Source organism: Cucurbita maxima, unplaced genomic scaffold (genome assembly GCF_002738345.1).
Source record: "Cucurbita maxima cultivar Rimu unplaced genomic scaffold, Cmax_1.0 Cma_Scf00002, whole genome shotgun sequence".
NCBI lineage: Eukaryota > Viridiplantae > Streptophyta > Magnoliopsida > Cucurbitales > Cucurbitaceae > Cucurbita > Cucurbita maxima.
In genome coordinates, this window is record NW_019272018.1 from 3,022,540 (window position 1) to 3,048,828 (window position 26,289).

Consider the following 26,289-nt stretch of genomic DNA (forward strand, 5'->3'; position numbering starts at 1 on the left):
GTAGAAAAGAGGACCAATGAGGTAATGAGCATTAAGAATTGCTTTGAGGTATGCAAGCATATACTTATTATAATGTGTCTATGAACCTATGTTCATTCATTATGTCTTATGGAATCGAATGAGTCGACATGTAGGGTCTAGAGATTCCATATACAACCCGGTCACGATGCTTAATGTCAACTTATAGTCAAAACTTAGCTTTTATCTACATGGTACGTTGTGAACATTAGAGCTAAGATTTATTAAGATGACAAAATCACTGCACTCATGAACCACTTAACTTTGTTCAGGTCTGATAACTATTTAATTTTTAAAAATTAGGTGTACAAATATTAGTTTTACCTTGTTTCTTTGAAAACATTTAAGAAGATCGAGTTTAATTTTTTTTAAAAAAACAAAAAATTATATAATAATCATTGTATTAAAATCTTTTGATTTCTTTAAGATTATTAAATGAGTTTTTTTTTTTAATTTTAATAATCATTGTATTAAAATCTTTTGATTTCTTTCAAGATAATTAAATGAGTTTTTTTTTAATTTAGTTTATGATAATTTGAAATTTAATTATTTGGTATCTAAAATTCATTTTAAAAAATTATTATAATTCTCTTTAATCTCATCTCCTAAGTTCTTTATGCATGAAAACAATATTTAAACTTGAATTTAAAATATTATAATACTAATATTTAAACCCATATAGTAATTTATAGAAAATACAATATTGCTATATAAATTTAAATTTAAAGAAAAAAAACACTTTTTTTTTTTTTAATGTACTTCCATAAACTTTGCCTCCCTATTCTTAGATCTTCAAAAATAAAATTATTGAATTGGTTGAATATTGAAAAAGTCATCAAGCATGATTACATCGAAGAAAAACATATAAAGATGGGTGGAATAAAAAAAAAATGATTCGATGTAAAAAAAAAAAAAAAATTAAAGAGACTAAACTTTGTCTTGTCATCTGATGACGATGAAGACTGGTAATGAATAAAAATACCTGAGAAAAAGAAAACGAGCACTGCATAGCCAATGTCCTTTGAGTTTGGAGACTGTATGTATATCTTTTGATCTACATACATCCTAAATTGGGTAAATAAATTATTAGGTTGGAACCGAGTCGGAGAAACCGTTCATCAATGCCTATAAATATTTATCGTGGAACGAGATTTATTATTAGGTTGGAAGCGAGTCAGAGAAACTGCCCATCAATGTTTATTAATATTCATCTCCGTCTTTTAACCTAAACGGTTGAACGAGATTTTTCGATTGTGAACCAAACGGAAGAATCCAAGGAGAAAATGTGTTAGGAGAATGATTCTCAACAAAGCTTCCAACAATTACCAACTCACCTTTTCTTTCCAAATCAAGCCCAACCACTTCCAAACATATTTGCAATTTGGTCCTTTTTAAAACCCATTTTCTTGGTTTTCATCTATCCATTTTGCAATCCAACCCCTCAATTCATAAATTAATTCCATTTTAACCCCAACATTTAAATGTAAATATTTTATATTAACCAAATAGAAAAAAAAAATTATCAATATTAATGAAATTTTTATTTTTTTTAAAAAAAAACAAAGTTTAAGCCAAAATTTGCAAAGAAGCCCTTATATTTTGTCCAAATATGGAAGGAAGCCCTTATGACGCCCACGCGATCACCTGTCATTCAACGCGTGGCGCTCAGTCGCCTCCCACAAAAAGACAAACAGGCAATGCACTAAAATAATAATAATAATAAAATTAAATAATAAATAAATCAATCAATCAAAGTTATTTAATTTAGATCATAAATTTTAATTTTTGTATAGTTTTAAAAATTTCAAATTAATTTCTATAATTGGGTTAAATCATATAAAACTTAATTATTATTTTTTAATTAGTTTATTTTGCATATATAATTCGACCCAAGGTTCTTATACCAGCTTGAACTCAATAAAATAAAATAAAAACAAACACATTTTATTTCATGGTCGGAGGAAAATTGAAAGATAATCCGTAGTAATTTTAAGGATTCTCGAGAGTAAAAATAAAGATGTCTCCTACGTTACCCAAATAGGTAGAGTTTTAAGTTTATAGAGTTATTTGATTTCAGTGCCAACACTCAAACCCATTAGTAGGCTTTTCCTCTCGGGCTTCTTCACAAGGTGTTTCGTTCCTCAATTGATGTGGGATCTCACAATCCACCCCTAGGGAGTCTAACGTGCTCGCTGACACACCGCCCAGTGTCTAATTTTGATACCATTTGTCACAGTCCAACTGCCCCGTGTCTGACCTAAGGCTTTTCCTTTTGCACTTCTCCTCAAGGTTTTAAAATGGGTTTTATAGGAAAAGATTTCCACACCCTTGAAAATAATGTTTTGTTTCACTCTCCAACTAACGTGAGATCTAACATACATGAAGAACTTTAGTTGGATGAACGAGAAGACCTAGAATATAAGAAATTACCAACCCGAGTGATTCAATCGAAATACTGCTCGTGGTGAGACGCGGATTTAATAATTAAAATAATATATTTGGAAAAAAAAATAACTAAAGAAAAAAGTTAGATTTGATTAAATCATAGAGCATTAGGGAAGAGAATGAAAATGGAATCTGTTGTGGGAGGCAAACTCGAACAAGGAGGAGGCTCTGAATTCTCACCAACAACAAGAAAACGAGCGAGAGAGAGCGAGAGAAATTATCGTAGCCTTCAATTCCCAAATTCGCCGAGAAATCTATAGAACCATACCCAAACCAACCACAATCAATCATTCAACCATAGACCCTCTCTCTCTCTCTCTTTTCGCCATCAAAAGCGATCATTGTCGATTTCTTTAATCTCTTCCCTCTTCCTTTGGAATCAATCCCTTTTCTTTTCCGATTTCACTTTGTTTTTGTTTCCGAGGCCGACCCTTTATCTTTCTTCGTCTCTTTCATCCGCTTCCCTGTTCTTCTCTCTGTTTCTGTTCTTCTGCATTCCCCCTTCACTTGTTCCACCAACTGGGTTCTTCTGCTGAGCTTTTGGTTTGTTGGGTTTCGGCGTCGGAGCTGCTTGGTTGTGTTGTGCGCATCGCTCCGGCGTTGAAATGTGAGTTTTGAGAAGCTACATTTTGATTCACTCTGTTTTTTCTTTTTGTTTCTGTTTGTGTAGGAAGAAATGCTAGCTGATTGTCGAATGGTTGGTTGGTTGATTGTTTGTGGGTAATTTGGATGGAACAAGGGAAATTTGAGTATGGATAATTGCTTGCATGATTTCCCTTTTGTGGTTTAGTGTTGGGTTTGATGTATGTTCTTAATCATCAACAATGAGGGAGGGAGTCCAATTCCGATGATGCTCTTTGATTGTTTTTTTTTTTTTTTTTTTTTTTTTTTTTTTTTTTTTTTTTTTTTTTTTTTTTTTTTTTTTTTTTTGTTCATTGTTAATTCGTTTCTTATGGGATCTGGGTTGTGTTAGCTCGAAGATTTGCTGAGAGATGGATTTGGCTGCGACAGATAATGTCTTGACTGATTTTTGTAATTTGTGCTGTGTTTTACTGAATTACAGCTGCTTCTTTAATCTAGGAGATACTAAACTCTTGGGTCTGGTTGTTCTTGCCCTGGTTCTCACGTTTAAGGGCAAAATGAAACTGGGTTTACTTGTGCTGGAACAGTTTAGTTTAGCTGTGCTGTAGGCTTTGGAGTGGCTTTTTGCTGTTTTGATTTCTTGCTTGCAATGTTCTTTTGGTTTTATGATGTTTCTGCAATGTACAGAAGCTTTGGTGGATTCATTTGTATATGAAATGAGTTGGAACAACACGCATACAGAAGTTCATCATGTTAATACCCCTTATCCTTATAACACTGCTGGGAGTTTCCTGGAATATTTTGAAGGTCTTACCTACGAACATGTAAATTTCATATTTTCGGGCACTTCACATTCTCAGGTACTTTCGATCCGCTTGCTTCTTTGTTCCAAACAGCTGTACTTGATTTGTTAACCTATGCAATCGGGAGTCGTTTTTCTTTTTTTTTTTCGATATGCTGTTCTTTTGTCGTTCCTACTTCATGGAAGATTATCTCCTTTGTTTGTGAAATGAAGGATTTAATGTATTGGAGAAGTCTCTTTGCATTTCTTTGTTTTTTCTTCTTCTTACCTCCGTTTTCGAGTCGAATCTACTTTCAAGTTGAAAGTTGCCTTACCCTCTTTATAAACGATATGCTAGCAAAAGAAGTTTCGCACTGAACCGTAGTGCTATGCTCTCGAGTTTCTTGAATTAATTTGAACTGTAAATGGAGAATGACAATGTAACTCATTTAAGTTTCACATTTGCAGGAGACTGTTTATCCTCCTCTGAATTCGAACTTTTACAAGTTTGGGTTTTCAGATTTTGGGAGTCCTACCTATTACAACCCACCTCAAGCTTATAGGGTGCATGATCAAGAGCCCATAATTTATGAACATAGTAGGCTAGAAAACTCAGCAACGCAGCCTGATGTACAGAGTACAGTAAATCTTGAATTTGAAGAATTTGCAAATACTACAGCATTTGACAACCACGTAGAATGTAAGTGATAGCTTTCGGTAATTAGATAATTTCCATCCCTAGAAAAAGGTTTTTCCAATTGTTCTCTATCTGTTTGGTTCACCATTGAGGTTTCGTGGAGGTATGCAAAATATTTACTTCTAAAACTGCAAGATCCCACATCGGTTGGAGAGGGGAGTGAAACATTCCTTATATGGGTATGGAAACCTCTCCCTAGCAAACACATTTTAAAACCGTGAGGTTGACGGCAATACGTAATGAGCAAAAACGGACAATATCTGCTAGCGGTGGGCTTGGGTTGTTACAAATGGTATTAGAGCCAGACACTGGGCAGTGTGCCAGTGAAGATGCAGGTCCCCAAAGGGGGGTGGATTATGAGATCCCACATAAGTTGGAGAGGAGAATGAAACATTGCTCGTAAGGGTGTGGAAACCTATCTCTAGAAAATGCGTTTTAAAACCGTTAGGTTGACGGCGATACATAACGGGCCAAAGCGGACAATATATGCTAGCAGTGGGCTTGGGCTGTTACAAAATCAATGTTCACAGCAGGAGTGAAACATCAAAAGATACAGGCATCAATTTCATTTTTCATTGCTTCTGAGGTTTATTTGTTTATTTATATTTTAAGTTTAAGATTCATTGGCATAGAGTATGACATAATTGAGATGAACAGATACAATTAGATATATATTGTTGAGGAATACCGGTGTTCATATCCGTACTTCATTTCTCAAGAGCTCGTGTGCTTAAGGTTATATCTTGAGAAAACACTGCATACAAGGATGAACTTAAGAACTCTTGTAGATGATTCTTATAAGTTGTTTAATTGAACACCAAAAAAGAATACGGTTCTTAAAATATAGATTTCCTTTGAATTTAGTTATTACTTCACCTTAAATGGTGCATAGTTTTCCTCTCTCTGATAGCTCTAACGGTAGACTCGAACAATTCTCTTTCGCTTTCTCTCAGGTCCAAGAGGACGCCATAATTCACATGATTTTCAGGTTTGTGGCTTTTATATGGTTTGCAGATCAACTTTCTACCTGAAACATGTTTATAAAACTTGTTTGGCCTGGTGCTTTTGTTCACGATCGTTGACGAACGGATGCTTTATCTAAGTGTAGGTTGTTTGGCAAGACAATGTCGATCCTGATAATATGACTTATGAGGTTAGTTCATTTGGAAAAAATTACTTGTTTTACGGAACTTGCTTCAACAAAAGGGTACCGACACCCGAAACCGACACAATGTATTAAAATATCCATAGCTACATAGGCTGAAATAAGTTTTCTGTTGGGTAACTAGTTTGAAAAAGTTGTAGGGGCCACTATATAGGCCTGCTGTACATTTTTCTAAGTAATATTTAACAACTTTCATCCTGTATGGCCTCTGATTCTCTTGAACTATCTGTAATTTTTTACAATACTTGGATAAAAATCTAATTATATTTCGAGTTCAGGAATTACTAGAGTTGGGTGAGACAGTTGGAACTCAAAGTCGAGGTCTTTCACAGGAATTGATTGCTTTGCTTCCGATATCGAAGTACAAATATAGTTTCTTCTCGAGGAAAAAATCTCGTAGAGAGAGGTATGTGATAGTTCATAATGTTTCTTTCCTTGACGTTTATTTGTCTCTGAGATTGACTCGTAATCGTGCTATCCTCATTATGTCACGTACTTCCGAAGATCGCTGAATGAACGTTTTGGACTCGATGCTTTTCTATTATATCATACCTGCATCTGATTGAGAGTCCAGTTTGTTCCTGTCTACTTCTTTGAATCTCATATACTTTTCTGGATGTAGATGTGTGATATGCCAAATGGAATATAAACGAGGCGATCGGCGGATCACTCTGCCATGCAAACATATCTACCATGCTGGTTGTGGAACCAAATGGCTCAGCATCAACAAGGTATTACTATTAGTTTAGTTAGACTGAATGTGTGCTGTCATTGTTGACTGATATAACTCGAGACCTCTGTTCCGTTACAGCTTTGCCTAGAACTTCCAAAGCTTTTACCCGTAGACTTTGAACCCAATTCTCATCCTCCTTTTAAAACATATCACCCCGCTCTTTTCTCATTCATATGCATCTCAAAACCGACCAAGCAAGGGTTAACGTTGTGTAGTCGGGAATAGAGTAGTAACAGCTAATAGCTAGCCTATTCACTCAACCTTCCTTAAAGGGCTTCCTTTTTTCATTTCCTTGATTTGTCTATTAGGTAAATTTGGCTTCGCATAATAACCACATTCATTCCGTAGCTAAAACGGGTATTCGAAGGTAAACTTTTAGGTGTCGTTTAGCATAACAAAAAGTGTAGCATCGAATACCCGTGTTATGAATGAGTGAGTGAGTAATAACGTTATGGTTTTGCAGGCTTGCCCCATATGTTACACAGAGGTGTTTGGTGATACTTCAAAACACTGAATGAGTGTTGATTGTTAGAGGAAAGAAGAAGAAGAAGAACATAAATTTGGGCACTTCAGTAATCTCCCACTGCTGAAGTGAATAAAACATCAGTTGCTTGCTTGTATTAGCTAGCTTGTATCATCAGTGTTTGTTGTTTGGATGTGTAAGGATACTATGAATCCTTGGCAGCCTCAAGAGGAGGGGCAAAATGGGAAAGGGCTTGTTTGTAAGTTTAGAAATGGAAATAACTCTATATTTTATAGGAGTTTTGTAATTCATAGTCCCCTTTTTAAAAATATTGAATGATTCCCGGTTACGACTTTTGGATTCGATCCTCTGACCTTTTATCCATATTCATTGTTTATACATTAATAAAGTTAGAGATATTCATTGGGCGGGGCAAGGACAAAAAAGTCTTTTTCATTCCTGTCCTCAGCCTCGAAATTTCTATTTATTTTTGTAAGGATCACGTCAGGAAATGGGAGTTTTTTCTTATTTTTTTAAAAGTATTTATTTTAAATAATTCTTATTTTGAAAGATTTAAAAGTTCTAATAATTTAATAATAGATTTAAAAGTCCTCTACTCCCTCTTTTAAATATATATTTGTGGTAATAGATACGTGGTTAAGTTGACCCAACAAAACCAACAAAATAATCTGACTGCCCAACTTTTATAGTTTGAGTTAGGTAATTCAAGTTAAGTTACTGAGTCATATGAACACCCCTACATAATAGAAATTAAGATCGTACTCAAATTTTACTAATTAAATTAGAATAATTTGCACTTTCTCGTACTAGTGCTCGGGGGCCACAAGCCTCTAACGACCTCGATTTGTGTTTAAGCACGAGATGCCTTACCCACCAAACTCGAGCTACCTTTGTTGTACCTTTTTTTTTTCCACATTAGTACATTTGACTCAAAAATATTGTCCCAAGACAAAGCATATAGAGAAAAGAAGTTGATCTCAAAAACATTCCAATACATAGATTTGTAGTAACAAAAGGACCAAACATGAGTAGCAACAAATATATGCAAATAAAAACTTACCAAAAATACAAACTTCTTAGAAATTTTGGATTTTCCTATTTAAGAAACAATATATTCCATTTCTTCTACACCAACTATATAAAAATGGAAAAAAAAAAAAAAAAAAATTATGGGTGGTCCATTTTTTTGCATTTTCCTCTAAAGAATTTGATAATTTGAGCTGAGCGGGAGAGCTGATACACGTATATTGGACAAAGCAAACAGAACCCAAACAACAGCCTCATAGTTTGGTTCGTTATGTATTGTTGTCAGCCTCACGAATTTAAAACCCGTCTCCCGGGGAGAGAGGTTTCCATACCCTTATAAGGAATGCTTCGTTCTCCTCTTCAATTGATGTGAGATCTCACAATCCACCTCCTTTGGAGGCCCAACATCCTCGTTGGTACATCACTTAGTGACTGGCTTTGATACCATTTATAATAGCCAAAATCCACCACTAGTAGATATTGTCTTTTTTGGCTTGTTACATATCGTCATCAAACTCACGGTTTTAAAATGTCTTTTTATGTATTGAGTCTAGTCCTACTCTAACCAGTATCACACACCAGCTAATGATTAGCTCTAATACTATTTGTAACCATACAAGCCTACCACTAGTCAATATTGTCTACTTTTGCCCATTACGTATCGTTGTCAACCTCAGCACAATCTGAGATTTCACAATTACCGTCATATAGAATCGTAGTCAATTGAAGGGTCATGAATTTTCTTCTACAACCATCATATTGACAGATAATATAATCTCTATCTCCAGCCCCGTTTATGTAATAGGGAGAATCTCCCGCAACGTTTAGAGAATCTATGTTGAATTGTATTTTCGAATCAGCAACGTTTATTATTTATTTATTTTTTAAGTAAGAATCAAACAATTATATGGTGATCTAAAAATTTCATCACATTATAATATTGGAAAAGGAAAAATAAATTTAAAAAAAAAAAAAGCATGGGGAAACTACACTTAGTGCATAGACATTGGTGGATTGGTGGACTCAATTATTGAATATTATTTTGCTTTGAATAAACAACATTATCTAATATTTTAATGTGGGGAGTGCTTGATTATATTTAATTAATTATTTTATTCTTTGAATTATGCACCCTCGTTAAATTAATTAATTAGGGTTTACTCCTAATATATAGGGCCAGCTGGCATTGTCACATTCCCCAAGGTCGTATCTTAATAAACTTTATTTTATATTATGTGATTTATTTATAATAATGTTCTAAACATTATTTTTACGTATAATGAGAAAAATACCATTTCCAAACATATAATTGTTCCCTTGACTTTTCATTTATGAATTTTTAGTACAATATAAAAATATAACTTTTTTTAAATATATAAAAATATAGAATATGTAATTAAATATTATTTTTTTTGAGTTGCGTGATTTACTAAAAAGTAATTATATATTTAAAAAAGACTTTATAATATTTTAAATTAGATTAACTAAGAGGACAAAAGAAACAAATGTGCATCTAGTCACTTTGGTTAAGATTTAAACCGTGACTGAAAAGAAATGTGCATCTAGTTATTTTATCTTCATGATCGCTCTCATTTAGATGTAGTTTTGGTTCATTCATGTGATGTCCCACATTGGTTGGGAGGAGAACAAAACACCCTTCATAAGTGTGTGGAAACCTTCTCCTAGCAGATAAGTTTTAAAGCCTTGAGGGGAAGCAGGGAAGCCTTAAAGAGAAAGTCTAAGGACAATATCTGCTAGTGGTAGATCTGGACCATTACAAATGGTACAGAGCCAGACACCGGACCATGCAGCGAGGAGGTTGTCCCCAAAGGGGGTACACATGAGGTAATGTGCCAGTAAGAACGTTGGCTCCAAAAGGGGGTGGATTTGGCGGGGATCCCACGTTGATTGGAGGAAGGAAAGAATGTCAGCGAGGATGCTGGACCCTGAAGGAGGGTGGATAAAGAATGTCAGCGAGGATGCTGGACCCTGAAGGAGGGTGGATAAAGAATGTCAGCGAGGATGCTGGACCCTGAAGGAGGGTGGTAACGATTTTAATCTTGGTAACGATGGTAGATATTAAATTTGATTAAGATAATATTGTGTTTTAAGAAAATAAATCCTATTTTTAAAAATTATTATTTATCAGATAAAGGAATAAAAAAACGACAGATATTAATGGAGATTAAAACATAGATATTAAATGATTTTTGTAGGAAATAAATTTCTTAATATAATTCCACATCGAGTTTATTTGATATTATGACCGAAAACGGAATCGATCTTGTGGTCCATTCACGGAGCCCCACGTGGACCACTCTCACATACTTGCTGACGTGGAACCAACCCAGTCATTCCTTTTTATCCAATAAATTCCCTTCCCGTAAATACCCCTGAGAAGGAAGGGTAGTTTTGTAATTTTATCACTACGCAAACATACACAATCTGAGGGCCTATATTCTTGGACGCTCTCTTTACTTACCATTGGTTTAATTTTAGTGAACAGAAAAGAAAGCAAAAACGCCATTTGATTTTCATTTCACTTTTTTTTTTCTCTCTCTCTCTCTCTCGAATCTCCCCGCCGTGTCGGGGAATTTGTGATTGGTTTTCCCGGCCGCCGCTGTAGCTGTGGAGAGAGGTGTGTATTTTTATTGCTAGACAGGAAATTATGAGATTTTGGTATGTTGTGTTTGTTGTTGTTGTTTCATTTTGAATTGTGAATCTTTATTGTTCGGTGTTGATTTGATGTTTTTTTTTTCGTGTTCACCCGTGGAAAGATTTGGTGCGGTTTGATTTGATAGTTGTTGTTTTTTCTTAACGTTCACGAATGGAGTGAGTGAGTTTTCGTTCCTTTTTTTTTTTTTTTTTTTTTTTTAAAGATGATTTGCACGTGAATGAGGCTCGGAATTTTTTGCGGTGCTCTGCTCTCTGCTTTTCTTTTTACGGTCATCTGTTCTTGACTGGATTTGAGTTGAATCGAGTTCTGTTTGTTTCGTTGTTTATGGATCAGGTGGTCCACTTGAAGTTGTGTTTCTACGCGCTTCGTTAGTGAGAGAATTTGATGGTTTGTGACGTAATTTTGTGTCGGATGAAACAGAGTTTTTTTGTGGATTTGATTGCATTGGTGCTTTTTTGGCATTTTGTTTTGGTTGGTGCCGACTGAAAATTTGGCATAATTGAAGAACTGAAGAAGAAGAAGAATTAGAACTTGTTTCCGAAAGTTTCGTATTGTTTTAAGGTCTGTTACTGTTAGTCTAGTTGAAGGCGAGCTGGAGGAAGGAGGACGAAAAATGGAGGCGGATTTTCAGCAGCAGCAGCGTATTCTCCATGAACATCATCAGCAGCAATCCCAGATGAGTTCTGGATTGACACGATACCGTTCTGCGCCGAGTTCGTATTTCAGAAGACTGACGGATAGAGAATTCTGTGATCAGTTTTTCAATCGACCTTCGAGCCCCGAAACTGAACAGATTTTCGCGCAGTTTATGACAAGCGGCAGCGCTGGTGACGGAGGCGGCGGTCCAGTATGTTCATCTCAGAACCTTGACGAGTCTCAGAAGAACGCTCAGACTGGAGAAGTGTTTATAACTACTGAAGCAAATCAACAAACACCTTATGTGAATAACGAAACAAGAGCTATCCACCAGCAGCCGAGCATTGTCAACAGCAATTTCCTCCCGGCTTCATCAACTCCATCAAGTTACCATCAGAATTTGATGAAACCTCCACTTCCAAATCAGAATTTGATTCCAGAAGCGGAGGGATCTGGTTCGATGGGAGTTGATCTGAAGCCTCAGATAAGAACAGATGGTGGAAGATCTTCGAATCTCATTCGGCAAAGTAGCTCTCCTGCTGGACTATTCGACTACATAAATATCAATGCTAGCGGTAGTGTTATCTTTTCACCTTAATGAATGGAAAATTCTAGTAAAATTGAAGTTTTCTTCTCTGGTCTCAGATTCTGATTAGGGTTAAAAAAAAATTGATTTATTCAACTGAGACTTTGTTGCTATAATAACCATATTGATTTTCTATGATCTCTGGTCTGTTTCTCATACTAGAATTTAGTTTCCTATACTCCCACATTGTGCTGAAGATTCTTAGCAACTGGCAGGATATGCTGCATTGACGGGCATGGGAAATTCTGGAACTGGTAGTAGCTTTAATGAAGAAACATCTTTTTCTTCTCCAAGCAGGTTGAAAAATTTCTCACCAAGGGCCTTACCACCGCACTCTTCAGGGTTGATGAGTCCCATGGCTGGAATTGAGAAAAAAAATATCAGAGAAACCAATCAAGATACTAAAGGCTTTGCCGGAAGCCAAACCAGCGATTATGGTAGTACTAGCTTCCCAGTTGGTTCTTGGGATGAATCTGCTGTCATGTCTGATAACATTGTTAGTCGAAAAGCACTTGAAAATGACGACGACAAGGAGAAGTACTCAAATTTGAACATTTCAGACACTAAGGTATTAGCTATTTCAAGCCCATTGTGATTGTTCTTCTTGATATCTGATTCTGATTGGTCTCGTCTTTATTGTTTTGCTTGAAAACTCAGAAAGTGGATCCCAGAAATCGCCCTCCCATGCTTGCTCGTCATCTTACTTTGCCAAGTACTGCAGCAGAAATGAATGCTGTTGAAAAGATCTTGCAGTTTTCAGATTCTGTTCCTTGTAAACTTCGAGCCAAGCGTGGCTGTGCTACTCATCCCAGAAGCATTGCGGAGAGAGTAAGTCCGGATATATTGTACAGTTAATCATATATTCTCTTATTCAATACCATTAGCTGTATGTATTTTATTTCCAAAACCCACTGCATTTAGAATATAATTTGCAACTTTCAAGCCATCTGCTGACCCTCTCATCTCATGTGAGATACTTTATTGGTTTATTGGTTGGGAGGAGAACAGAACATTCTTTATGAGTGTGTTGAAACTTCTTCCTAATAGACACGTTTTAAAAGCTTGCGGGAAAGCCTGAAAAGGAATACCCAAAAGAGACATTATGAGTGGGCTTGAGCTGTTGTAACTCATGTACTTGACTCAAGGAAATGGGAAAGAATCCTTTACTGCATTAACTAAAAACATAACATCTTTTAGGAATGTCCATGTCCTTGTATAAATTAAGATCCGAACCCGGATATGGACCTAGATACTAAACGAAGTCATTCCCTTTACTGATAACTTTCAGGTCAGACGAACTAAAATCAGTGAACGAATGAGGAAGCTTCAAGAGCTGGTGCCCAACATGGACAAGGTAACTTTCTTTTCACTTTACTCTTATAAAAGTTGGTAAAGGTTGAGCTAAAGTATCTCTCTCTTTCTCACCACAGCAAACCAACACATCAGACATGTTAGATTTGGCAGTTGAGTACATAAAAGGCCTTCAGAAACAGGTCCAGGTAATAATAAATTTATGACTGACTTGACTCACATGTGTATGATAAAAGTTACCAGCACCATTCTTTTCCTTATCCTTTGTTGATTTTGGTCCAGACACTTACAGATAATCGTGCAAAATGTAAGTGCTCACATAGGCAGCATCAATAGCCAAAAAAAAGTCTTTGGCGTGGAAATTCTTATGTACAGAGCCTTGCAATTTGTAAATTTAGGGTATAACAGGAAACTCTCTGAGCAACTTATTTGTGTATTAATTAAGAAGAAATAGTGAGTCAACATGATTTGCTGTGAAGAAAGTTTGCAGAACAAAAAAATGAAGACAAAGGACTGCTGAAAGCTGGCTGTGCATGTGAGTTTAAAGACCTGCTGGTAGTGCCCACCACTGTGTAAATTAAATAACCATGCATGATTAGTAGATCTTCCACTGCATCTAATCTTTCACTTGACTGCATATCTGGGTAGAGGAATTAAGAAGGGAAATTGGCATCAATGGCTGACCCAAAAAATGGCTTAGAAAGAAATGTGGAATAAGCTGCTTGATTTGTAATCTAATTATGCTCTCGATATTATTTGATTGCTTCAGAAAAGTTGGAGAGACGCCGAATCAAATTCATTCAAACTCTCCGGGGAAAAAAACAGAAAGGGAATCGACATTGTGGGATGTATCAGTATCAAAATGGTTCCATCTTCCACTTCTCTTTCAGATAAGTACTTTATAGGATTAGTGGGTTTCAGTTCAGTGTTTCTTTCATAGAATGTATGAAAAAGGGCTTTCTGTGTATATATATATATTATATATATATTTTTCTGGGTCCCAAAGGCTTTCCCATTAGGCACAACTGTTAAATCTGTGAAATTAAGACTTTATTGGCAACTTTAATGAGGTTGTAAGGGGGAAGTTTGAGAAGAAGAAGCGTAGGGGAAAGTTAGGTGGAAAGAGGTAGCTTCCTAGTCTGTTTTGGAAGTATTCATTCTATAATTGGAGGGAGAGGGAGGGAAAAAGGATGGGTGTGAGTAATTAAGGAATACAACTGCCCCCGTCTGCACGGAGCCTTCTGAGTCAATTCTTCATAAATGTGTGCTCTATTTTCATCTTCATTATTTCTAGATGGATGCATTTAACTTTCTAGACACAGAGTGAGAGAGTTTTGAATCCTTTATGGGAGGGAGTTCTTGAAGGCAACTTTGTTTTTCTTTTATATTTGGAAATTTTAATGTATCTATCTAACCATCCTTGTAAATTGGTTTGTATTTATTTTTATGATTGGAAAATTGCCTTAAAAGTTTCTCTAAGTGGCATAAATTCATATATATTTGGGTCAAACTACGTTTTTATTAAAAATAGTTTAATTCATTTTGATGAGTAGGATTTTCACTTTGTTCGGAGCAGGTCTCTAAAGTACTGGATGTGTTAAACCAAATCAACAAATTAAAGAACATCCAACAAGTCCATGATTATTTATGGAAGGTTGGGCTAGCTTGACTTATCAAATAGTGTTTTAGGCCCATTGGGCTGTTTCGAGGCCCATATTTCTTTGTGATGGGTTAGCTACTCGGTCCATTTTACCTTGTACCCTGCCATTATATTTTCAATATAATTAATGTCTAAAATTAAATGTTGACATCTCCATTTTCTTTATTATACTTTTATCAAGTACTTATATTAATGATTATCTACAATAATAAAAATAATAAAAAAAAGTGTAAATTAATCCATTTGTTTTGGTTCATTTATTGACGTATAGAACAACTTTCCGCGGAATATATGACCTATGCTCGTTTAAGTTTTTTAAATTTTATTGGTATATGTGCATTGTTTATGATAAAAAAAAAGATTTTTTTTTTTTTTTTTTTTTTTTTNAAAAAAAAAAAAAAAAAATTTTTTTTTTTTTTTTTTTTTTTTGTCTGGAGCCTAACTAAGTCAGAATAATAGAGTTACAATTCTACCCAACTCAATTAAAAATATTTAACGTTTATAACGACGTTAATGATAATTGATATATATATGATAATAGAGAGTTTTTTTTTAAGGTAATTAAAAAATACTCTCGAAAAATTACACAATTTTTTGTTAAAATATTTCCTCAATATGTTCATAAATTGAGTTATCTATTTAGGTTTAACGATCCGGAGGATAAAAGCGTAACTTCACATTATACGATCGTATGTAGGATATTTACTTAGCACCCGCGCAGTTTAGCAAAATGCCGAATGGCGGGAAAATGGCTCACAAAGTTCCGACCTTCCTTAGAACCAACTAATAGCCAATCACAATTCGCAGACTTCATTCGCCGGAATTCTAAGCTGACGAACGGGCAGAAGGAGCCATTTCTGGTCGCCGTCGTCACTATTACCCGGCCAAAGCAAAAGATGAAGCTGTAAACCGCGAAGGAGGTGGAGAAAAGGTTTGGTGCCGAAGAACAAGTACAGCATCTCATTTGAGCATCCTCAATTTCAGGAAGTCGCCATGGACAAATACTTGGTGCCTCCTGAATCAATATCTCAAGTTCCTAAACCGTTGAGGAGGTTTTGTCTCTGATTCCATTGCTTCGCCCTCTTTTCTCTGGTTTTTGGGATTTTTCTATTGAATTTCGTAGTTGGCTTACTTGTGAAGGAATAGGTGGAAATTGAGCACTGTTGAATTGAATGGGAAGTTTGATCCGAAATACCGCCGGGACTTGTCCGTGCTTCTTGTGCAATCTTATACCGAGGTACATTTTCGACGTTGTTCTGGTATGTTGGTATGTTAAATGTTCTTCTACTCTTGAATATCATGTAATAGCAGTGCGTGTTTGGTTTCATTCCGTAAAGGTTGGAGCATTTCCTCATTTATATCATATAAACGGCGTTTCTTGTCCAACGAGTGTATGTTGTTCTCTACTCAATTTCCGGTTTCATTTTCAATACTGTGTGGTTAGAATTAGATTCTGTTTATGCTGAGAATGTAGAGTCTGCAGATGAATCGAATTGCCAATGGAGCTCAGGATCATCAGCTGCCGTTTAAGAAGTCAGTACATCTCTATAATATAACATTCAAGCATTACGATGTCAATTGATTTTTCCTTTTGGGTTTGGTTTGGTTCGGTTCTATTTCTGACTCTTCTTGGTGTTCTTTTCTTTGGTGTTTATTAATATGCAAATTTTAGGTCTTCGATTCTTTGCGTTTTTTGAAAACCCGAGACTGTTGTGCATTTTTTAAAATTTATTCTTTGTGACCTTCTTCAGTTATCCAGATCCTGTTGCCAATTCTCGAAAGGGCCTTCATTTTAAAATATTTGGAATGGCTAAGAAATGGCAAATTATGAGGAAAGGAAAACCATAGGCAAAATATTAGTTTTGTTTTTATAGAAAAGAATGAAGTGTTCTCTATCAACTTTTCCTCCCCTTCTCTACTCAATAAAGGGACAAAAAAAAAAAAAAAAAAAGAAGCTAATTTTAATTCTTTTGTCAGACAAGGCATATCTGCTGTGGACTTTGACAACAAGGTGAATTATTGGATCATTACTTTCAGCTGTTGTCCTACATTGTCAATATCCTAACCTTTTATTCTTTGGTTTTTCACAAAACACCTGTCCCACCCCCATCCACATACGCATCCATGGAAATCTATTCCAGGGAATATACTTGGTTTCAGCAACGAAAGCAGGTTGTTTAACAGTGCATGACTTTGAGAGTCTTTATTTGCAGACTAATGAAGCAGGTAACTTTTGTTCTTTTAAGTTCTTCGTTCCTCTTGTGTACGTTTCTTTTCTTTTTCTTCTAAGCTTTGTGACAAAAATATGAAGCATGTTCTTACGCAGTGTATATATCTCTAAATAGGGTGCATTTAAGTATTTTGATGACTGAAGTACCTTCCTTCGACTAATAGGGTTGAGTGAAGATGAGATCAAACATTTACTGCACCTTTCCCTAAATGAACAGCTTGACTTTGTACGTTGGAATCCTGCCAATCAAGATGAGGTTTTTGTTCAACTCGTTTTCCTTGTAATTATGAGAATCATTTTTTCCTCAATAGATTGCTGTAGAATTGTCCATTGAATGTTCAAAAAACAAAATGTTGGTTGCTATTCTGATGCCCCATTATGCAAGCCGTTTCCTTGCTTGAAGTAATTACGATGAATTTGTGTGAGGCACTCTAGTTTGATGCTATAACTGTACAAAATCACAAAACAATTCTGGATTCCAAATACTAAAATATAAGACTCGTCTGTAACGGTCCTAGCATCTTGTATGGTCTTTTGTTTCGTTCAGGGGCTTGCTGCAGTTTGGACAGTGATTGTCGTGTAATATATAGGAGTCATATGCTAATGTAAAAATTCCTATAAATAATTGTTATCTATTACTCAAATATGATATAATACCTCCACCATTGTCTCTACTTTGAATTAATTCCCGATGAATGCACTGTTGTTTATACTGACTCTGATGCTGAATTATGTATTTATTAGTGGCTTCTTCCCATATTTGCTGTCTGCTAACATATGTTCTCTACTTAGGTGGTCTGTACGTCCATGAAAAGTAAGGAACTAAAGATCTTTGACATTAGTTATATTTCTTCTAAACCAGTCGAAGTAAGTTCTTCTTTCACCTTTACATAAAAAAAAATACTCGTCGGTTTCAATGAATATTTGGAATTTTATAGCCTCCGAGTTCATTTTATGATTTGCTAAATTCTCAAGTTTCCCATCTTTACAACAAATGCCAATACAATCATCTAGCTTTCCAAGTTTCCATTTGTCTAGAAATGGCAAGTACAACCAATACAATTCACTTGTAAAATAATGTCCTGTTGAAAGTTCAATATATATGCTTTGTCCATCATAGACATAACACTTCAAATGGAGGAACTTGCTTGTGCAAATAAATAAGTTTGCTAGTGTGAACAGTGAAAGTTTGTCCATCTTTATGTTTGTGCGCTAGTTTTTTGAAAAATAAGATATTGTTATAAGCATATTTATGCTTTAAGAAACTTAATTGATACCATTGTTGCATTCACCATATAATTCTTTTTCTATTTCTTTTCACGGTTGAAAATTAATTGTTGGTAAATATACTGATCGTCAGTTTGACCATGAACTGATAATTTCATTCATGATCCTCGTAGGTGTTGAGAGTAAGACAAAGAATTAATAATTCAGGGTCTGATAATCATAAAGGTTTATCTGACATAGCATTTATTTCAAATAATGCAAGGTTGGTGGAACAACTCATTACCTTATTATTCTTTTTTTTGTATGGACAATAAATATACAACCATTATAATTTATAATTATGGAAAGAAAGAATTGAATAAGACAACTGGTTCATATTTATTTCTATTCTTATTGGGTTGCCTTTTCCCTTCACATTTAAGGATTAACGAACAATGTTGAACTTACCTTGAACGTTTCTTCTTTATGAAAAATGAAGTTTCGTTAAGAAATAATATGAATGGACAATAAAAAAAAAGTTTACTACAGTTGTAGCCTAAACAAAGAAACCAAATTTGAGACTACATGAAGGGGCTTCAATTGTTGAGAATAGTAGGCCAAATATAGTTCCAAAACTCCTTAGAATTAAATGTAAACCTAGTCACAAATCGCCCTTCCTCTAGAGACTCAGATCCTGCAAAAAGCTCCTATGAAAGATATATATGATGTCTGATTAGGACCATGCCAAATGTTTCAGTGATTGGCAAGAACTAATATAGATGATAATTGATGGATCAAAGAAAGAAAATCATGAGTTGGCTGTCAATGAAGCAAGAAGAGAAACAATGCAAATAGTCATTTCGATACCATGTTGTATAACATCGATGTCTTCATTTCTTCTCTATTTGATTTGAGCAGACAGGTCTCAAATAGTCACTGATGTACAAAAGTATAAAAGGAGTACAAAGGAAAAATGGTAAAATTTACATATTACAAAAAAAAAAAAAAAAAAAAAAAAAAAAAAAAAAAAAAAAAGAATGCACTAAAGACTAACAAATGGGACAAAATCATGTGTTGGAATAGATGTATGGACTGAACTTTACTTAAAGTTTCCAGAAATTGATACTTGTGACTTCTTTAAATAGACATCTCTGATGGACCAAAAATTGAAATTTTAAAGTGTTCAAACAAATTTTTTAGTATGGTAAAGTGTTTCCTAATGGAATACTAAATGCATGGGACATAGTGACATTGTGGTATTGTTGGTTATTGATAATGCTAACTGTTGGTTTCTTCTGAACACTGGAACTTAATGTTTTTACACCTAATCTAATCATCTCTATTTTCATCGTAGAAAAGTTCAATGAAATATTGTCCTCTGCGAACATTTTGGCAGGTTACTTGCATCTGATACATGTGGTGTAATCAGTATGTGGGACAGAAGAATTGGAAAACTTCCATGTCTTGAGCTAACTAGTAATTCATGCAGTACCCTTAACAGAATCCAGCTGAATGATGAAAACCAGGTACTTGTTGTTGGAATACATATAGACAATTTTGTTCCCCATAAATCACATTCTTTTATTTTCTGCGTTAAATTTCTCACCACTCAAGTAACTTCGGTTTCATCTTCCGCCACTGATATCTTGGTTTAGATTATCTTTGGCGCTGGTAAGCATGGAGCCATCTATATTTGGGATCTTCGTGGAGGGAGAACATCTGGTGCTTTTCAAAATCATAAAGAGGTAATAGAACTAATAGATCTAATGAGGTCTAAAAATGATGATGCCATTGATGAATGGGTTTAGTCAACTCCTTTTTTTTCTTCTAATGGGATAAAAAGCTAGTATCTTGTTGTTCTCATTTGTTCTAAGGTTATTCTTATTTTGTTCCCCTTATTTTGATTCAGTCAGATTTTTTCACTATTTTGCTATGTATAACCAATTCTCTCAATAAGGTCTGTAATTAAAAATGAGTTAGTGCATTTAGAATTATTTTTCTATAGAAAATGAATTGTAATTTCAAAATTGCAGTTTAATACATTCATCCTATTTATTAATAATACTGTGGTATCAGGGCAAGCGCTATGCGCGCTGTCTCCCAAGTAATATATGGAGTGTACTTTAAGAATCGAACCTTCAAGGGGAATGGATGTAGTAAATTTTAAACTAAGCAACAAAAACCTCCTCTAAGAAAAAGTAGCTGACTACAGTATTTACATGTGGGGATGATTACCGTAGTTGTTCATATATATTGCAAATCCAAAAAGCAATCAGAAGGCAATTTTTATAGGCAGAAACGTTATTTTTGTTTCTGTTTTGCTTTTAAATGACCATGCAGGGACTGCTTGATGCTATTCAGGAGACAGAATGTGTATGCAATTAAGATATGGTTCATTACCTGAACCTTTTTCTCTAGTTTGTGGCACCGGATGAATATCTGTCGTAGATTAAAATAATCTACTCTGAGTAGGATACCTGGGGGAACAATTTAGTTGCCCGATGGCCTGTTGGTCTGATTGTAACTCAACTAAGCTAATGCTGGCTACGCTTACGCAGAAATTTGACCCTCACCATACCCTGTCGATGACAAGTTTCGTCATAATGTTTTTTTTTCTTTCTTTAGTTGTTTCATTTTCCGTAGATTCTATATTGAAGCATCATATTCTTTTATTGCATGCATATTTATTCAAGCATTTTCACGCAGGTATGCCATCCTCCTCTAAAATCATTGAAGTTAGCCTCAATTATAGAGAAAATTGGGACTTTGAAGGTACTGAAAATTTTACTATCATTTATTCCTGTCCGCTGTTGCTTTTAATAAAAAACAGTCTCTTGCAATGAGATTTTTAAAAATGAATGTCCTTGTTTTTTGATCATCAACAAAAGATATTTACTATTGAGCTCCAAGTATGTTTTTTATTCTGGTTGCCCCACGAACATCACTATGTAGTATATAAAGACGGTGGGAAGTTTTGTAAGTGCATGGGAATAAAGAGACCGAACATGCTTGACTAGTTAATATATTTCATACAAACAACAAAGATTATATGTTAAAAATAGAAGGAAAAATATTTTTAGCTAACATGAAGTTCGGCTGATCCAAATGATGAGGCTATAATATAAACTGGCTATTATTTTCATGAATACTATAGACTCTACAAGTTTTCTTGGCTTCTAAATGTAATCAGATCAAGTGGTTGTCTCGTAAAAGTAGTCAAAGTTGCGCAAGCCAACCTGAATATTTATGGATGTAAAAAATAAAAGTAAATACATAAATTAGCATGAATACTAGAGACTAGACTAGGAAGTAGAATTCTTACCATTTAGAATGTTTAGAGAAGTTATAGGAGTTTTAAGGATGTAGGGCCCAGAGTCCTCTTCAGCAATGCCAAGTGTCTTCCCTGACTTAAATCCTAAAACACACATTCACAAGCCTAAGTTTAGTAAGATGTCTAATTAGCAAGTTGGCTGACAAGGATCAAATTGCACCTCAGTTTTGGTACGTAAAACATCAAGTGCAAGGTCCTTAGTCATATATATATTGGACCAAGTGCCCCAAGGATTAGCACGTGTACATGTTGGGATGGGAAATTTTTTGTTCAATTGAAAGCATAATGTGATGTACGTTTTTTCACATGTCAAAAGTATTATATTTCTTTTAGCATTTAAATTCTATGATGGAAATTGTGATGAGGTTAACTTTGCTGCACAGTGAGAACAATTATGTTGTTTCGAATGGATGTAAATGTTAATTTGAACTTGATACGATTCTATTTGTAAAAAAAAATGCAGTAGAAAATGCAATAAAATGGTTAGTTATTTTGTTCTTTGTATTTTAAGACAAAATTTTCAATAGGTGTGGTTTACCTTTGTGCATCACAATGTAGGAGCAAGCGAATATCATTCCGAAGGAAATACACTCTATTGATCTCAACCCAGCTTGTCCTTATCAGTTGGCCTTTCATCTTGACGACGGATGGTATGTTGCTAAAAGAAACTTTCATATTCCTACTTTAAATGATGAATTATTGCAAAATATCAATTTCTATTGAATAGAAAAACTGTCTATTTCTCATTTACTTACAATAGTTACAAGAGAACTTTTTTTATGTAGAAGTAAAGATCTAATACATCAAAAGAAAAAACTTACTCAAATAATTACAATATAAATACATCTAATAATTCTAATGAAGGAAAATATCACAAACATAAACCCACTCTCTTTTCATTCATGCTTGAAATTTACAAAAAGAATTTACTATCTATGATGTTTTCGAAAGACCTTCCCAATTAACCATGAGGGAGGTATATCTATAATGTGACAAGCTGGTTTAGTAAGAGACAAGCTGATTTGAAGATATCTTCCATGCCAACTTGTCAAATCGTAGTTTTGGAAGCCTCTTAGTTAGTACCTTATTAATTTGCTTTGTTGTAGAAAGATAGAGAATGCATATCAATCTTCTACTTTATGAAGTATTTATCAACTTGGATATGTTTTGTCCTTTTAAGAAGGACTGGATTGTGAGCTATGGAGATGACTTATTGTCTCACTAAACACATAGACGCCTTCTTGACGAATTTCAATTCTTCTAGTAGTCTTTTATTTTATTTATCCAAATACTTTCATAAATGTCATGAGCTAAATCTCTGAATTCTTCTTCAGCACTACTTCTGGCTACCGCCTTAGTTTTTTACTTCGTCCGGCAACTAGATGCCCTCCAACCAAGGAGTAATAATTAGAAGTAGATCTTTTATCAGTAGTGCTACCTACCCCGTCAACATCACTATAAATTTCAACAATATAGGTCACGTTCCTAAAAAGTATGCCTTTTCTGGGGGTTCCTTTTAGATACCTTAGAATCCTGTAAACTTCCTCAAACTGGCCTCGTCTTTGGTATTTTTCCTTATCTTTTACTTCTTCCTCTATTGCAACTTGCAATTTTAAATTTGGTTCTATAGGAGTTTTTGTTGATCTACAACCAAGTAAACTTTTTTCTTCAAGCAAATCCATTATATATTTTCTTTATTGACAAGGATACCCTTTTTTACCTGAAAATTTTCACCACTAGGAAATACTTCAAAATTCTCATGTCTTTGATTTAGAATTCATTTGCTAGTTTTTCCTTCAAACTCCCTAGTCTAGCCTCATCATTTCTTGTAAGAACTGTATCATCAACATACACAATTAGGATAACTATCTTGTCATTTCCAGCGTGTATAAAAAATGTATGATCTACTTGATTATGAAGATAACTATAATTTGTAACAACTTTCCCAAAAAACGTTTGAACCACGTGCTAAGAGATTGTTTAAGGCCATATAGAGATTTCTTAAACCTGCATATTTTGTTAACTCCAAGATCCACTCCAAAACCGGGAGATTAGCCATGAACACCTCCTCTTTAAGATCATTATTGAGAGATGCATTCTTGGCTTTTGAGCTTGATATTTCTCTATTTTAGTCTTCAAACTACTTAATCACCATTTAACTATTTTCCTACCATAAGTTCAAATAAAAACTCAATTTAAACTTGAAAGGTAAGAAATATTAGAGAAGAATGTATCTATTCGAGGAGTGTAAACATCATTTACCATCCCACCCTCTAGCCTTTCAGATTACTGGAGCATAAATCTGTATCTCATGTCTGGTATTTTTGTATTTTGGGACTGTGCTACCTAGATTACAAAATGGATTTAGCTAAAATTGCGTTGAGATTACCCTTTCCCTTGCGGAATCATTTGATATTGTTTCAGCACTTGCTCCTACATGGGGACTCAAGATTATAATTTTGACTCTCATCTAACTTGTGGACTATTAATGAGTTAAAAGAGGAATAACATTACAAACACTTGAACTCTAGAACTTTTATTGCTTTGATACTATGTGAGATGTTTGCATCTGTAAGCTTAACCTCTTAGGTTCCGTTAAATTTTGGCCATTTTATATGTTCACAAAGATTATCCAGGATTATAATTTTCCTATGCTTCTTCAGGTCAGGCATTTTAGATGTTTATAATTTTCAGGTCACACATATTCATTGCCCGCCCCCAGCATGGTTGTAAGTAAATTTAAACTTATTGAAGATATTCGTTATGTGAAGAATCAGGTACTTTTGTAACCCTGTTTCTTTTTGTTTGGAAAGAGTAGAAATGATTCCAACATGCCCACAGATCAATTATTTTTGAGAAAACCAACATGGCTGCCTACAGATTCTGTAAGTTATCTTAATCCATGCTTCTATTTTGTTCATCATTTTTTTGACTCAAGTTGCACGACCAAAGTAGTTCTGTTAATCTCTTCAATCATATAGGATAATAACAATATGTGGCCGTCAATTTATCCTCGACTATTTGTAACCGTTTCTTTTTCTATTTGTTTCGTTGGCAACTTCCAATTTCCAGATATCTCATGTATGATGTTTGAGTGGATCGTGAATATAGTCCTCACTTTAGTTTGTAGATTATGTGAAGAAAAGTCTATGCTATGCTATTGAAGTAAATTGCAAAGTCCAATAATTTTCTTATGTGCGAATTTTGATTTAGGAATTCTCTTGCATTTAGGCTCTTACTTGGTAGAGGCCCAGTCAGAAATAATAATAATAATAATAGTAAAACTAAATAGAAAGAAGGAGCTATCCAGTAAGCAGATCTCCTTGCACGGGTGCTGTACAAACAAGGACGTCTGTCTAAGCAATTGAAAGTTATATTGGCCTACCATAACCTGTTAATTGCTGGTTCATAGAAGATGAAAAGATGTTTTCGGTCTAGTAAATATTAGCGCGGAAGTTATTTAGTATAGTAACATACTGTGATGATATGCGGATTCGTAGCATGTGCAGCTGTTCATAGCGAGTTACTGGTACATATACCTGGAGTTTTGTTCAGTCAAGTTCCTAATCAATTTTGCAATGGTATTTTGTAGATCTATTCAGTTGGGTCTCCTTCTGATGAAGGCATTCATCTTCTGGATTTTCATCCCGACGTCCGCTCTCCCAGCCATGTGAACTTTAAGTAAGAATTTAATGAACAAACTTGTAGGTTTTGTAAGAATACAATTCAAAATGGGCAGCTATAGACACCAATAGTTGGTGAAAGAAAAACAATAAAATGGTAATATAAGTATCATTAATCCTTAACATTCTACGACTTTGAATCTATTAAATATCAACATTTTGTTATAGAGAAGAGATTGATATTCTTTTGTGCTGTTTATTGCATCCTTTTCATGTTCCAGTGATGAGATATATGGTGCTGGAGGCGAAAACAAAAGACGACAGAACAGGTTTGTGAAGTTGTCTGAAGGAGTTACTTCTTGTGCTGCTCACCCCCTCAATGGCACCATCATAGCTGGAACCAAGGTTTGTTTATATCTTATCTTTACTATTTATTGCAGTAGTGATCATCTTTCCCTTTTTACATAATTAGCCCTTTCTCTTCGATGAAATCCTGACTTTTGGGAGGATTGGTTACAGAATTCATCTTTGATCATGATTTCCCAGAAGAACCGATCATGTTAGAAGCCAGAGTTCCCATTTGAAGCCGCTTTTAAGTTCAATGGAAAAAGTGGTAAAGGCCGTTGCTATCGACTAATCAAAAAATGGCTTGGGAACTCAGGTGGGTTAGTGATGGTCCGTTGCTTTGCTTTTTATGCTCTTCCAAACACATTGTATATGAATATCATATCTATTAACACCTGATCATAACAAGTTTAGTGGTTTATTTTCTTGTGTTTTTTAACACTTGGTCGTTAAATCAATATGTTGTTTAGATCATGAACGAATCTAATATGAAGCTAATTCATGGTTGTTAAGTTCCAAGTAAGAATATGCATCATTTCTTACAAAGCATTGATTGAGTCTAACATCACTATTTGATAATATCCTAGATCAAAATTACTGATTTAATTACTCTTCGAATCATTATTGATCAATTGAATGTGTAATCTTAAGTTCGGATTCATAGTTCACGATTGCAAATTTACCGTTCAAAATGCAAATCTTATATCGGTTGCAACTTTTAAGCCTGGATTCATATTTTTCGTAAACGTGTTT

General features: G+C 34.7%; 3 protein-coding genes across 3 annotated transcripts; all 3 read left to right on the plus strand.

Moving 5' to 3' along the window:
- Positions 1-2,591: 2,591 nt before the first annotated feature.
- On the plus strand, positions 2,592-7,221 carry LOC111467441 (E3 ubiquitin ligase BIG BROTHER-like). The gene is made up of 8 exons (XM_023112342.1): positions 2,592-3,070; positions 3,733-3,905; positions 4,295-4,526; positions 5,477-5,511; positions 5,632-5,676; positions 5,967-6,094; positions 6,311-6,419; positions 6,885-7,221. The coding sequence occupies exons 2-8, from the start codon at positions 3,762-3,764 to the stop codon at positions 6,933-6,935; spliced, it is 744 nt and encodes a 247-aa protein (XP_022968110.1). The 5' UTR covers positions 2,592-3,070; positions 3,733-3,761; the 3' UTR covers positions 6,936-7,221.
- Positions 7,222-10,434: 3,213 nt separating this feature from the next.
- On the plus strand, positions 10,435-13,896 carry LOC111466956 (transcription factor bHLH122-like). Its single transcript, XM_023111649.1, has 7 exons — positions 10,435-10,569; positions 10,942-11,819; positions 12,046-12,398; positions 12,488-12,658; positions 13,119-13,184; positions 13,261-13,329; positions 13,424-13,896. Exons 2-7 carry the CDS (start codon positions 11,222-11,224, stop codon positions 13,475-13,477), a joined length of 1,311 nt encoding a protein of 436 aa, XP_022967417.1. The 5' UTR covers positions 10,435-10,569; positions 10,942-11,221; the 3' UTR covers positions 13,478-13,896.
- Positions 13,549-26,010, plus strand: LOC111466905. The gene is made up of 20 exons (XM_023111589.1): positions 13,549-13,676; positions 13,911-14,795; positions 15,499-15,853; positions 15,942-16,038; positions 16,139-16,192; positions 16,285-16,334; positions 16,779-16,812; positions 16,943-17,027; positions 17,196-17,287; positions 17,824-17,898; positions 18,432-18,520; positions 19,634-19,763; positions 19,893-19,982; positions 20,944-21,009; positions 22,127-22,218; positions 24,232-24,297; positions 24,387-24,453; positions 25,161-25,249; positions 25,473-25,596; positions 25,711-26,010. The coding sequence occupies exons 3-20, from the start codon at positions 15,795-15,797 to the stop codon at positions 25,753-25,755; spliced, it is 1,404 nt and encodes a 467-aa protein (XP_022967357.1). The 5' UTR covers positions 13,549-13,676; positions 13,911-14,795; positions 15,499-15,794; the 3' UTR covers positions 25,756-26,010.
- Positions 26,011-26,289: the final 279 nt, after the last annotated feature.